At 57.9% G+C, this 10,825-nt stretch overlaps 3 protein-coding genes across 3 annotated transcripts; 1 reads left to right on the forward strand and 2 right to left on the reverse strand.

The window, feature by feature from the left end:
- Positions 1-352: 352 nt before the first annotated feature.
- LTHEOB_11242 (Myb DNA-binding domain-containing protein) lies at positions 353-808 on the reverse strand (the record flags this gene model as incomplete). The annotated part of the gene is made up of 1 exon (XM_035507977.1): positions 353-808. The coding sequence occupies one exon, from the start codon at positions 806-808 to the stop codon at positions 353-355; it is 456 nt and encodes a 151-aa protein (XP_035366623.1).
- A 2,999-nt stretch (positions 809-3,807) lies between these two features.
- LTHEOB_11243 (uncharacterized protein) lies at positions 3,808-4,940 on the forward strand (the record flags this gene model as incomplete). The annotated part of the gene is made up of 2 exons (XM_035507978.1): positions 3,808-3,933; positions 3,987-4,940. 2 exons carry the CDS (start codon positions 3,808-3,810, stop codon positions 4,938-4,940), a joined length of 1,080 nt encoding a protein of 359 aa, XP_035366624.1.
- Positions 4,941-8,257: 3,317 nt separating this feature from the next.
- On the reverse strand, positions 8,258-9,577 carry LTHEOB_11244 (uncharacterized protein; the record flags this gene model as incomplete). The annotated part of the gene is made up of 1 exon (XM_035507979.1): positions 8,258-9,577. The coding sequence occupies one exon, from the start codon at positions 9,575-9,577 to the stop codon at positions 8,258-8,260; it is 1,320 nt and encodes a 439-aa protein (XP_035366625.1).
- Between the last annotated feature and the right edge of the window lie 1,248 nt (positions 9,578-10,825).

Here is a 10,825-nt window from a genome sequence, read left to right on the forward strand (position 1 = left end):
TATGTCCCTGGCCCTCGTAAAAGGGATCCTGAATGGCCATGGCCTTTCCAGTGTTCTGTTTCTAGCTTGTGCCCTTTCTTCGCCAAGCCTTGGAAGCCATCGAACAGCCGTTGGCATGTGTCACTCTTACCAAGCGGACGGAGCCCTCGCGCTGGTGGCAGCTGGAACAACACCTGAAGAAGCTGCAATGAACATTGCTCTTGAACAGATGTCCCAGGACAAGGCCGTCCGGAAGAGTTGACCAAAATTTTCAACGTCACGCCTCCTCGGCCTCTCATCAATAGCGATGAAAAACGCACCGGCATTGCAAAAGGTTCAAAAGCAAAAGACAGGGAAAGAAATCAAGTCAACTTCACCGTACCTTTGCAATCTCACTCCAACTGTTCCCCGCATCCCTCATGATCTTCAAGCGCTGTTCCTCGGCTGCCGTCCACGGAGTGTTGGTTCTCCCCTTTTTGGGCGGCGGCGGCTGTACGGGCTGCTGAGGCTCGCTCTCAGCGCCGCCCAAGCCGGACGGGTCTGGTGGATAGGCAGACGACGTGCTGCCCGTCCCGGCAGTCACGCTCGAGGGAGCTATCGTCGCGTTAGGGGCTATCTGCTGGTGTTGGGCAGTGCCAGACGCGCGACGCTTGCGCGGGTTGGTGGGCGACGTGGGCGACGTGGTTGACGCCGACGAGGTGCCTCCCACGGGCGGAGCCACGGCGTATGGAGTGCCACTAAAGGGGTCTGCCGTCGTTGCTGACGACGGGTTGAAGTGGCCGGCGGCCGGGCCGCCCGACACGGTGAGCTGTGAGGGCGACGCCGACATGGGATTGGGCTTCAGGCTGCGCTTGGTGTGGTGCGGCGAGGTCCTGTGTCGTGCGCGACGATGTCGCGTGTCAGTGTTGGAGGTAGGCTAGAGAGGCAGCTAGACGCGTTTTGTTCGGGTAGAGGGTACTTGGGCAGGACGACAAGGCTGACGCGCGGGTGATGTATACAGGATGTAGTAGGCGCAGCTAGCTGCAGATAGGAGCAGAGTAGGAGCTAGTGTGCCTGTACACGCGCAGCAGGAGGAAGGATATGGTTTGGGGTGGACTTAATCGGTCACGGCGACTCTGCGGGCTGGCGAGTGGAGGTAGACTTACGACATGGTTGTTGAAAGCGGCCCCCGTCCGAACGGCGAGGTCGGGTTCTCGAATTCGAGCGGCTCCACGGCGGGATGCGAGAGTCAGAGGTCTAGATGTTGAGCGGCGCGTGCCGGCCGAGCATGCTGCTGAGAAAGGCTTCCTGGGAGCGGGTTGGATGCGCCAGGCTTGTCTCGGGCGACACCTCTCGATACTTCGGCAGCCGTCGCGTTCCACGGAAGATGATGAGGCTGCAGCGTGCGCTGCGGAGTAATAATCTCAGCGCGCGGAAAGAGGGGCGGGCGCGCGCTCAGCAGAAGCACTATGGTTTCTCCGCGTTTCTTGCTCTCACACCAGCCACATGATGGAGGTGTAGAGAGGAGCGCGGGAAGTAGCGATTGTAGATTCACAGATGACGGTGGCGGTCGATCACTATCGAGCAACCAAGGCCGGGACTCGAAGGCAGATCGCCGCCGCGGTAGCAGGCGATGATCCAGTACATGGGTCTACCGGCTCCAGGCCTGCAAGCAACGCTACCGAGCGCCCCAGTGGGCGGGCGACGACGAATGACAGGCGCGGCGGACGGCGAAGATTGGCGAGAGAGAGCTCTCTGGTAGGGTTGCGGGGGAGGGGCAAGCTCGGTGGTAGGCGGGGGCAATGCGGAGAGGCAAGTTCCAGCATCATGCAATCACGACAATTGGGAGCGCGCGTAGCGGGTACAAGAGCCGCCGAGCCGTGTGGCGGACGCGCGTGGTAGAGGGGACGTCGTTGCTTCCTTCGGTCTTGTCATGGCAAAGCGGGGTAGCTCTATGTGCTGCGCAGCCATGGCATGCAGCACGCAGGCAGTCAGCCCCCTCAAGCGGCAGCGTGCAGCAGTGTCGTCACGCGCACGGCGATACGCGGCGGCCGCTTTCTTCATGCACGCGCGGTTGTGGGCAATGACGCTGACTGCGCTTGCCATGACGACGCCGGTGCGACGGCGGCGGAGAGAGCTCCTGGCAGGCGTGTGATGGGGGCCGAGCTGGTGCGTTGCGGCGTGGGCAGCAGGAGCGCGACAGGCGTGGGATCGCGATGCATGGTGAGGGCGGGGGCGCTCTCGTCGATTTGACGTCTCGCAGACGATGGTGGTGGTGCTGCGGGCTGGACCGGCGACTGGCAGGATCGCCGCCCGCTTCCCCACACGCGTCTCCGCTACCAGCAGCTCCCTTAGCGGCCGCGCCTGCTCGCCGCCTCTCCGAGAGAACGAACGCACCGACGGCTTCTGGCTCGTACCTACCCAGGCGAGCCGTGGCAGTGCTGCCGCTCCAAATCAAACCGCACGCTCGCCTCGATGCGAGGCCAATTTTGCGTGGAGCCTGCGGGTCTTGAATTATGTGCGCGGGCCGGAGGCGTTTACGGTGCCGGGATGCCGGGCACAGCGCTGATTCGGCACAGTGCGCGCGGTTTTTTTTTTCACATGAAAGAGGCCTCGCAGCAGGTGTTCTCAGCGCCGCAGGGCAGCGCCACGCTGCTGCTAGTGAGCGCTGGGCTGCGGAGTGACGCCCATCTCGAACGCACAACGTCGTGTTTCTCGCCGCCAAGAACGGGGTCCGCGCCAGCAGGCCTTTGAGACGGCGCTCGTGCCAGACCTCAACCACGACCGTGTTTGAGCTTCCCGCGCCAGCCAAGGCGATTGTCATCTCAAATCGCAGGCCCCAGATGCATTGCGCTCAGCCAGAGCGGATGCGCCGCTTCCGAGAAGGCGTCGTGCGTGTCTGGCCGGCGCACTCTGGCCGGCCAAAGCTCGCCGGCCAGAGCTCGCGGTGCGGCTATATTGCCTCCTCCGAACGGCGGCCGTTCTTCACGGCGCTGCTGGACGGGCCACAGGCGAGTCCGGCGATTAAGATTGGGATTATGGTTATATTCTGGCAGCACACGGCCGCGTCTGTTTCTCCATTCTGCTAGCGCCCGACGCCTTAGCAGCGCGCATCAAGGCTTGATCTGCCTCGCCAGCGCGCTCGCGTGCATGCCAACACGGGGCTCTCTTACCAGTCGAGTTTTGAAACTGCTTCCACCCCACCTCAGAAGGGTGGCAGACTTCATGCATCCGTGCTCCGTTGGCGGCGCCCTGACTGGCTGGATCTGCATCTCGCAGCTCCCCTCGCCCCAAAGCGGCATGGCCACACCTCGCCAGCGCCCTCAACCGGAAGCGTCTGAGATCCGGGCTCTGCGCCAAAGCGCCGATCTTGGGTTTGACAAAACCTTAGGTTTGTTGCAACTCCTTGCCGCATGGCTGGTTTGGAAACCCAACCCACCTCAAGACCCACCACTCCAATCACCATGCCCCCGGATGAACTCGCAACCGGCCGCCACTAATATCTATATATGACCCCGAGGTTTCCTCAGTCCATCGCCCTCTCCTCCATCACCTCCAACCCGAGAGTGCCGGCTTTGTTGTTTTATTCCAGCAGCTCTTTAGGGCTCTCATTCACTTCCCACTGGCTGGGCTGCGCTTCCGTTCCTTAATCGACATTGCTGGCCAATTGATTTGGTACATACGTCCTCTTTAATCCCTCCGTCTACCGTACATAACCCACTCCAAAGACGAGGCTGGACACTCCCTTGCTCGAAGCGGCAATAGCGTCTTTACCCGACACAAGCGAGGTATCACCAACTGCACCACCGGTCAACCACCCGACACAAAAGACGAACATCGCCCGTCACAATGGCAGCACACCACCGCAGAACTTCTTCCATCTCCTCCTTTGGCGACATGGATCCCCACGGAGCTTCGCCCCTCCGCGCCCGCAAGATGTCGACTGGCGGCAACCGCTCGTGGTCTGAAGAAGAGGTGCGCCCCCCAGCCCAACAGCCCCCTGTTCCACTCACTGACATCCCCTGCAGGAAGCCTACCTCCTTCAGACCCGCATGCAGAAGATGCCTTACAAGCACATTGCGCAGCACCTGAAGAAGACCGAACTCGCCTGCCGCCTGCACTACCACCAACTCAGCCATGGCTCGCATCGCCGCAAGCGCAATGCCTCCATCTCCTCGACCACCTCCTCAATTGTCTCTGGCTCCACCAACACGACCCCCTCGCAATTCGAGCTCCCCACCGAGATTGCCGAGGAGTACACGCAGACCATGACGCCTCCGCGCCAGGAGTCGCCTATGATGACCATTGAGGCGCATCAGCAGAAGATCCTTCTCCCTCGCCTGCACCCGCGCATCATCACTCCTCAGTCTTCGCCGGAGCCGCGCATGGACCTGCGCATCGACACCAACCCTGGCACCGTTCACAGCAACGCCAACTCGGCCTCCACCATGAGCGCTGCTTCTGGCATGATGATGCCTTTCCACCACCATGGCTACCAGCAAGAAAGCCAGCGGCTGCCGTCGACTCTGACCAACCCTTCTGATGGCCACAGCCGCCACCACTCGCGCGCCTCTTCTCTCGGCCCCGTCGACACTGCTCGCCTGCGCAACATCTACGAGGCCCACCGCACCGCCTTCTGGGCCGCCGTTGCCGCGGACTACGGTCCGGATGCCAGCGCCGCGCAGCTCGAGGACGTTTGGCGCCAGGGTGGCAGCGGCAGCCCCCTGTGCCCCAGCTTCTTCAACAAGAGCGACAAGGGTCTCGGTCTGCACATCCCGCGGCCGCCAACGCCTCCGGGCGAGAGCCCGAAGGGAACGACGCTAGGTATGGGGTCCCTGCAGGCGCAGCTCCCGCTGCCGAGTTTCAAGACCAGCGGTTGGGCGGCGGTGAACAAGCAAGAGCCGGTGGGCAGCAGCGAGAGAAGAGAAAGCCGGACGGCGATCTCCGCACTGCTCACCGAGGAGCGGGATCCGAGGCCGTGAGCGTTTCTAACGAGCAATCCTTTTCCTATGTTGGTGGATAGACTCGCCGGGTGGGGCTTGCACGGCGGCTTTCTGATTGGACCGGGTCACTGGAGACAAGGCGTTTTGCTAGGGTTTGTCTTTTTGCCACAATTTTGAGGAGCTCAGCTCTCCGTTCCATTCGTTTCGTACCAAGGCGTTTGAGGGTGACACTAGATACCCCCGCATTCGCTCTTTCTGGCACGCTTTATTCATTTCTTTTGTATCTTGTTTCACCCTCGCTCTCTATGGGGTCAATAATGGCCGATACGGGAAATTATGCTCTGGAAGTGGAAATGGGAGCAGTCTCGATCAGGCATGACGCTGGACATAGTGTAGCCAGTGCGCGAATCATGGGCCATGTATAGACAAGGACTCGATGATAACGGTCGATAGAGAAAGTAGTAATCCAAGGTCTGCAATAAAGCATACACAACTCGAGTATCAAAGCGCACGTGGGATGTGGGTGTTAGCGCCGGGTGGCTTGCGGAGCGGAGTGCCTACTCCAGCCAGGCTCGTGTTAATTTGAGATGAGTCTCGCGTGCTGCAGTTGCAAGTAACGAGAGGCTTTTCTCTCTGCTAAGCGTCGCATAAGAGCCTTCCTGGTCACTTGCACGCGGTGTGTTTCCGGCGGCGGCCGGGGGGAGAAAGAGATGCCGACTGCTGAATGGCCGAGAGCGGCCGGCGCGGCAACTGACGCACGGCGTCAAAGTGTCGGCCAGTGGCATCTTGGGTGGTTGTTTTGGAAGTGATGGCAAGGCCGAAGCTTTTGCCAAGCAACACCGTTGCCCCGAGCACGGGCGCTTGCCCAAAACGCCACAGGCGCCCCACCACTGACCAACACCCCTTCGGCACTCCGCATCCGACCAGCACCATGGCCTCGCTACCCGCGCATCCGCAAAACCCCCTTTGACAGATCTTGGCTCTCTCGCTAAAGCGCATCGGCGAACCTAGCATCGATGAAAATGGGCTGATGACAGGCACATCTCACACACCGAGCGTCTCAGAATGCGGCGGGGGTCCCCAAAGGGCCCAGGCAGGGGAATGACGAGCTTTGCGCCGGGGAAGGGATTAAGGCTGGAGTCGGCCAACGGTAGCGAAGCGCCATCTCCATTGCTTATCTGGTCCATCGGGGCTCACCTCCCGATGCGCAGATTGCCCCACGGGCCTCAGGCCGAAAAGGCCCGTGGCGTTCGTGGCGGATGCGCGCTCCACTCGTTCGAGACTTCAGGACGGCCCTTTAGCCAGCAGTGGGGGCAGCGCGGTGGGTAACGTCGCGGCGACATGGCCGTTATGGGCGAAATAAACGTGATACGCCACGTGCCTGCCTGCTCAATGCCTTGGGGTTTCAAGTAAGGCCAAAATCCCCATCTTGCGTTTGTCGAAGCGACTTGAACAATATCGACAGTCTGGGCAAGTCTTCCTCGGTCAGCATGAAGATGCATGAAAATGTTTGCATATCAGAATGGACCGCCTATGGAGACGCACACGATATTGATGACGAAAGCAATGCTCTTGCAAGTGTCCCCATTCTTCAGCCCCGCCTGAAACATTCTTGTAAGAGGGATCCTGCACCTCGCGGATCCGTTTCCGGTCCTAGCAAGAGGGGGACTTTCCGGCGCTGCTTCGCCGTTTCCTCGAAGGCACGCTCAACGGCGCGTGTGGGCGAATCTTGGTTCGTGGGTCGGGTCTGGGCGCCGGCCGCTCATTGCTTGCCCTGGCGGATATCTGAGACGGTGAGTTGTTTTCAGATGGTGCTATAAGATAGCCGCTGTATATGCCGCTTTCTGCTCTCGAGAGATCGAAGACGCAGCGAATCCTGCTTCCCCTCGCCGCCAGAACGTCAGGGTCCCGCCGCCTGGATCCTTCGTGCTCTTGGCGGCGGGTAACATGAGACATGACATCCAGCATAAAGTGTTTCGACGTAGATCATCTGCTTCCGAAAGGGGCCATATGATTGACCTGCTATAGCCCACTCTTTTTGGAATCTTGGTCGAAGAAAAGGTTCCGCATCTGCTGCGCATCCTTGACATTCTGCGGCTTTGCGCGTCATGATGTGCTCGGCGGCCGCCGATCTGACAACGGGGACACAGTCAACGTTTGTCATGTATCAAAGACGAGCATAATGGCACTATCGAGACCCGGGACCCTTTTTGGAGCGTGTGGGTACCAATCGGGAAGGGGCCTCTGCTTTGGTCATAGCTCACGTGCTTGGATCCTTGCCGCCGCTACGGATGACAAGCGGATATCTGAAACGGAAATGAGAAGCGCTGCATTGTGGGAATGAGGCAGTGAAAGGAGCTCAGGCCGAAATCTTGGTCCGCCTTGGCGTCACTGGCAGGAACTGCTTCGCTTGGATATTTGTGATGACACAAATTCCGGCGTAGTTGTAGCTATCGCTGTCCTGGTCGATAATATACCTGCGGAGAAGATGAGGGGCTTGGGTTTGAAGGCCGGATGCAAGTATCTTTTTTTTTACCCAACCTTCGTTGTGGATGCAACTGAGCTGTTCAGGATGCCCTGATCTCATTATAGCGGTCAACCGGTGACAGACTAAACCAAGACAGAGCTTGCTGCCTACGGAGTTTCGCTTTGGTTATCGGTTGATGGATATAGCAGATATGGTTAAAAGACTTGATATGACTCTAACATTCCGCGAGACTGTGGCTTGCGCGGAAAACTAAAAAAAAGGATATAAGGTTGGCATATCCAAAAGATCCACGTCCATATCATCTTGGCGTTGGGGAAGAGAAGCATGTAGAGCAACGGGAAGCTTGACCATATTCGACTATCTTCATCCAACAGAGCCATGAGAGCTGATATGGCCAAACACTGGTAATTTCGCAACGTCTTCGATTAGTCCGTGTCTTCAGCATCAAGCACGCCCATGTGTTCACCTAGTTGCTCGAGTGTTGTAGCTCTGGCTGTTATATGGTGGTATCGCATACGTGGAGGCTGCTACAGTACAATGCTACGGCGCATTCAATCAAGCTCCCGAGCACAGTGCTTGGAGCATGGCGCTAAAGGATGATGATGCCTGGCTTTACGAAGGGTTCCGCGGGGATGCAGGCCAATCCTTTCATGAAAATCAACCTCGATCCCATTCCCTCTGCCACGCAAGACGGGATGCTCAGCGTGCAAAAGCAAGAGTCACCCAAGCTACGCCCATCATCCTTTCCGACGAGGAAATGCAAGGCACGCGACTCCCCCGCCGATTCCTTCCTCTCTTAGCGGCTTCAAATCCAAAACAGAGTCAGCACTGCCGTATCGGGCCGGTTCCGAATGGTTCCGACTCATCGTCAACGTGCACCTAGGCTGTCGATCCACACCCTCGTCACTTCAGCAATCTCGTCGCTGTTCTTCTCGGAGATGAACAGGTGCCCGTTACCCCGGATGCCCTTCTTCCAAAGCTCGATGTGATCGACTCTCTTGACGCCTGCCTGGCGCAAGAACCGGACGGTACACCAGTCGTACATTGCGTGATGGCTGGCCTCGCCGGTGATGACTGCGACAGGCACGTCCACGAGATTACTCAACACCCGGGGTGCGATACCGCTGCTCTCATCCTCGACTTGCAGCGTACAGTCATTCCTTGCCGGATCGGTCGATTTCTCCGTCTTCAAGTTGAAGTGGGCCTCCTGAGGGGTGATAACGGTATGATCGCCACCGCGCACATCATCATCATCACGATCATCCCCAACAGCCACCACCCCAGCCTCATCATGTCCACCAGCAATCGCTGAAAGACCACGAGGAGGGCTCCACGTAATCTCCGCCTCGGTCAACCCCCACGGCCTCTTCAGAAGCATGCCGCCCAGCGCCTGCTCGCTCCACGGCGGGCCGTTTGGCTCGAGCAGCACCAACCCGGACACGTGCGACGGGCGCGCGTCAGCGATCAACAGGGCTCGCGGCGCGCCTAAACTGTGCGCGACGAGCACAACCACCTCTTCTTCTTCTTCCTCTTCGCCTATGTCCGCCCGATGATCATCCCCCCGGCCTCTTCTTCTGGCCTCGCCGACGATCCGGTCCACCAGCGCCGCGCCCGCCGCCCGCATCGCCCGCTGTGTCGCCGCCTCGGGCACGTCGTGCGGCAGCGCCACGAGCGACGCGGCGAGCGCCTCGAATGCCGCATCGCCCGGCCGCCCCGTGCCGGGCCACTGCGTGTGCAGCCGCGCCTGCGGCCACGGCGCCTGCTGCGCGAGCGCTGTCCAGCGGCCCGCGATGACTTGCGCCGGAATCGTGGTGAGCACATCGGAAGACGAAGCCGAGTGAGAGAAATGCGGCGCCCAAGGGCTGCGCCCCGTGAAGGGCGGGTCGACGAGGTAGACGTCGTGGCCGCGGGCGAGGAAGTATGACGACCAGCCCGGCCGGCCGTCTGGCGTCGTCACCCAGCATGCGCTGGTGTGGGCCGCGCCGGGGATGAAGATGATGGGTGGTGGTTTGCTCTTGCTCCCGGCTGTCGGTGGTGTCGAAGTGTAGGGAGTGAGATGCTCGACGTACAGAGTGCAACTCGTCGCGGCGGGGTCGACGGTGCCATCATTAACAGCTGGCTTCCCATGGACGTAGAAGCAGCGACGTACATGAGGGAATCCAGCGCTCGCGTCAGAAGTAGATTGCATGGCAACCACAAGGACGTCTGCTTGAACTGTGTCCGAATCCGTGTATGGCTTCTGGCCTCTGTTGAAGCAGCTGATCAGAACTGATAGATTCTGTGAGTGGCTTGAGGTCTTCGAGAAGCATTCGAGAATATTTGAGAGGGGTGCGGGGCAGACATCGGTTCTACAAATGACGTCATCCAACAATGTCCGTTCGATATACTTTCAATGATATACTTTCAATTGTATCCTTTCAAGAGCTCTTTCTTTCACGAAAGTTCCTCGGCCGTGTCATGAAATCTATAGAAGTGAACTTCAGTCAGCCCCTCTGGTCAATTGAAAGCATGCTTATGTTTCTGCTGGAACCCTTTCTCGTGTTGTCTAAATAGTGGGCTACTGGTGGTTGACCAACTTGACCAATGATGGGTGATGAGCTACTACGAAGTAATCGCTCGGTACCGTTGTATGTAGTAGGTACTCCTTGGTTCGGTGAACGTGTACTTACATACCTCAGAATTTAACTCCCCCAAATCTAGAATTTAACTTCCCTCGAGAACCCACTTACCTATCTTTTCACGCCTAAATTACAGAGATCCTAAGCCTTATCTAAAAGTACTATCAACCCGCTAAGCAACCTTAACTACTCAGTCACCACTATAAAATCACTACCAACAAGATCACCACTAACGAAATCACCAACCAATAACGGATTTACCACCACCAGCAGCGTATTTATCACCATCAACGTATTCATCACCACCACCATTACCACCCGCGCTATTACTACTTACGCAATAACTACCCGCGACAAGCGTAATTACTACTAATAGCGTAAGTGTAAGCACGATGGTAGCAGCGCGAAAATGCTATTTTCATAGATAACATCACCAGTGAGTCAAAATCTAGATTTAGAGGAGTTGAATTCTCGAAATAGGGGGGTCAAATTCAAAGAAGCCTTTGTAGCAACACCACTTATGTCATGGGGGCCACTGCCGGAACGAGGCAATGACCTATTCACCAAAGCAACACATGTAATAGTAGAAGGTCAAGAAACAATAATGAGTACAATAGATATCCAGAACGAATCGCAATACATTTTTAACATATCTAACTCTGCTATATAACGTGGGTCGCAATAGTGAACTAGCTCTCAACAGGGGCTCCCTGGGGTCAACGGGTTCTCATTGAGTCGTATTGAGTGTTGGTTGAGCTGGTATCAGGCGGACCGTTATAACACTCAAGAGCAATTTTCATGCATGTTCTCAGAGACAC

This window comes from Lasiodiplodia theobromae (assembly GCF_012971845.1).
Source record: "Lasiodiplodia theobromae strain AM2As chromosome Unknown scaffold_46, whole genome shotgun sequence".
NCBI lineage: Eukaryota > Fungi > Ascomycota > Dothideomycetes > Botryosphaeriales > Botryosphaeriaceae > Lasiodiplodia > Lasiodiplodia theobromae.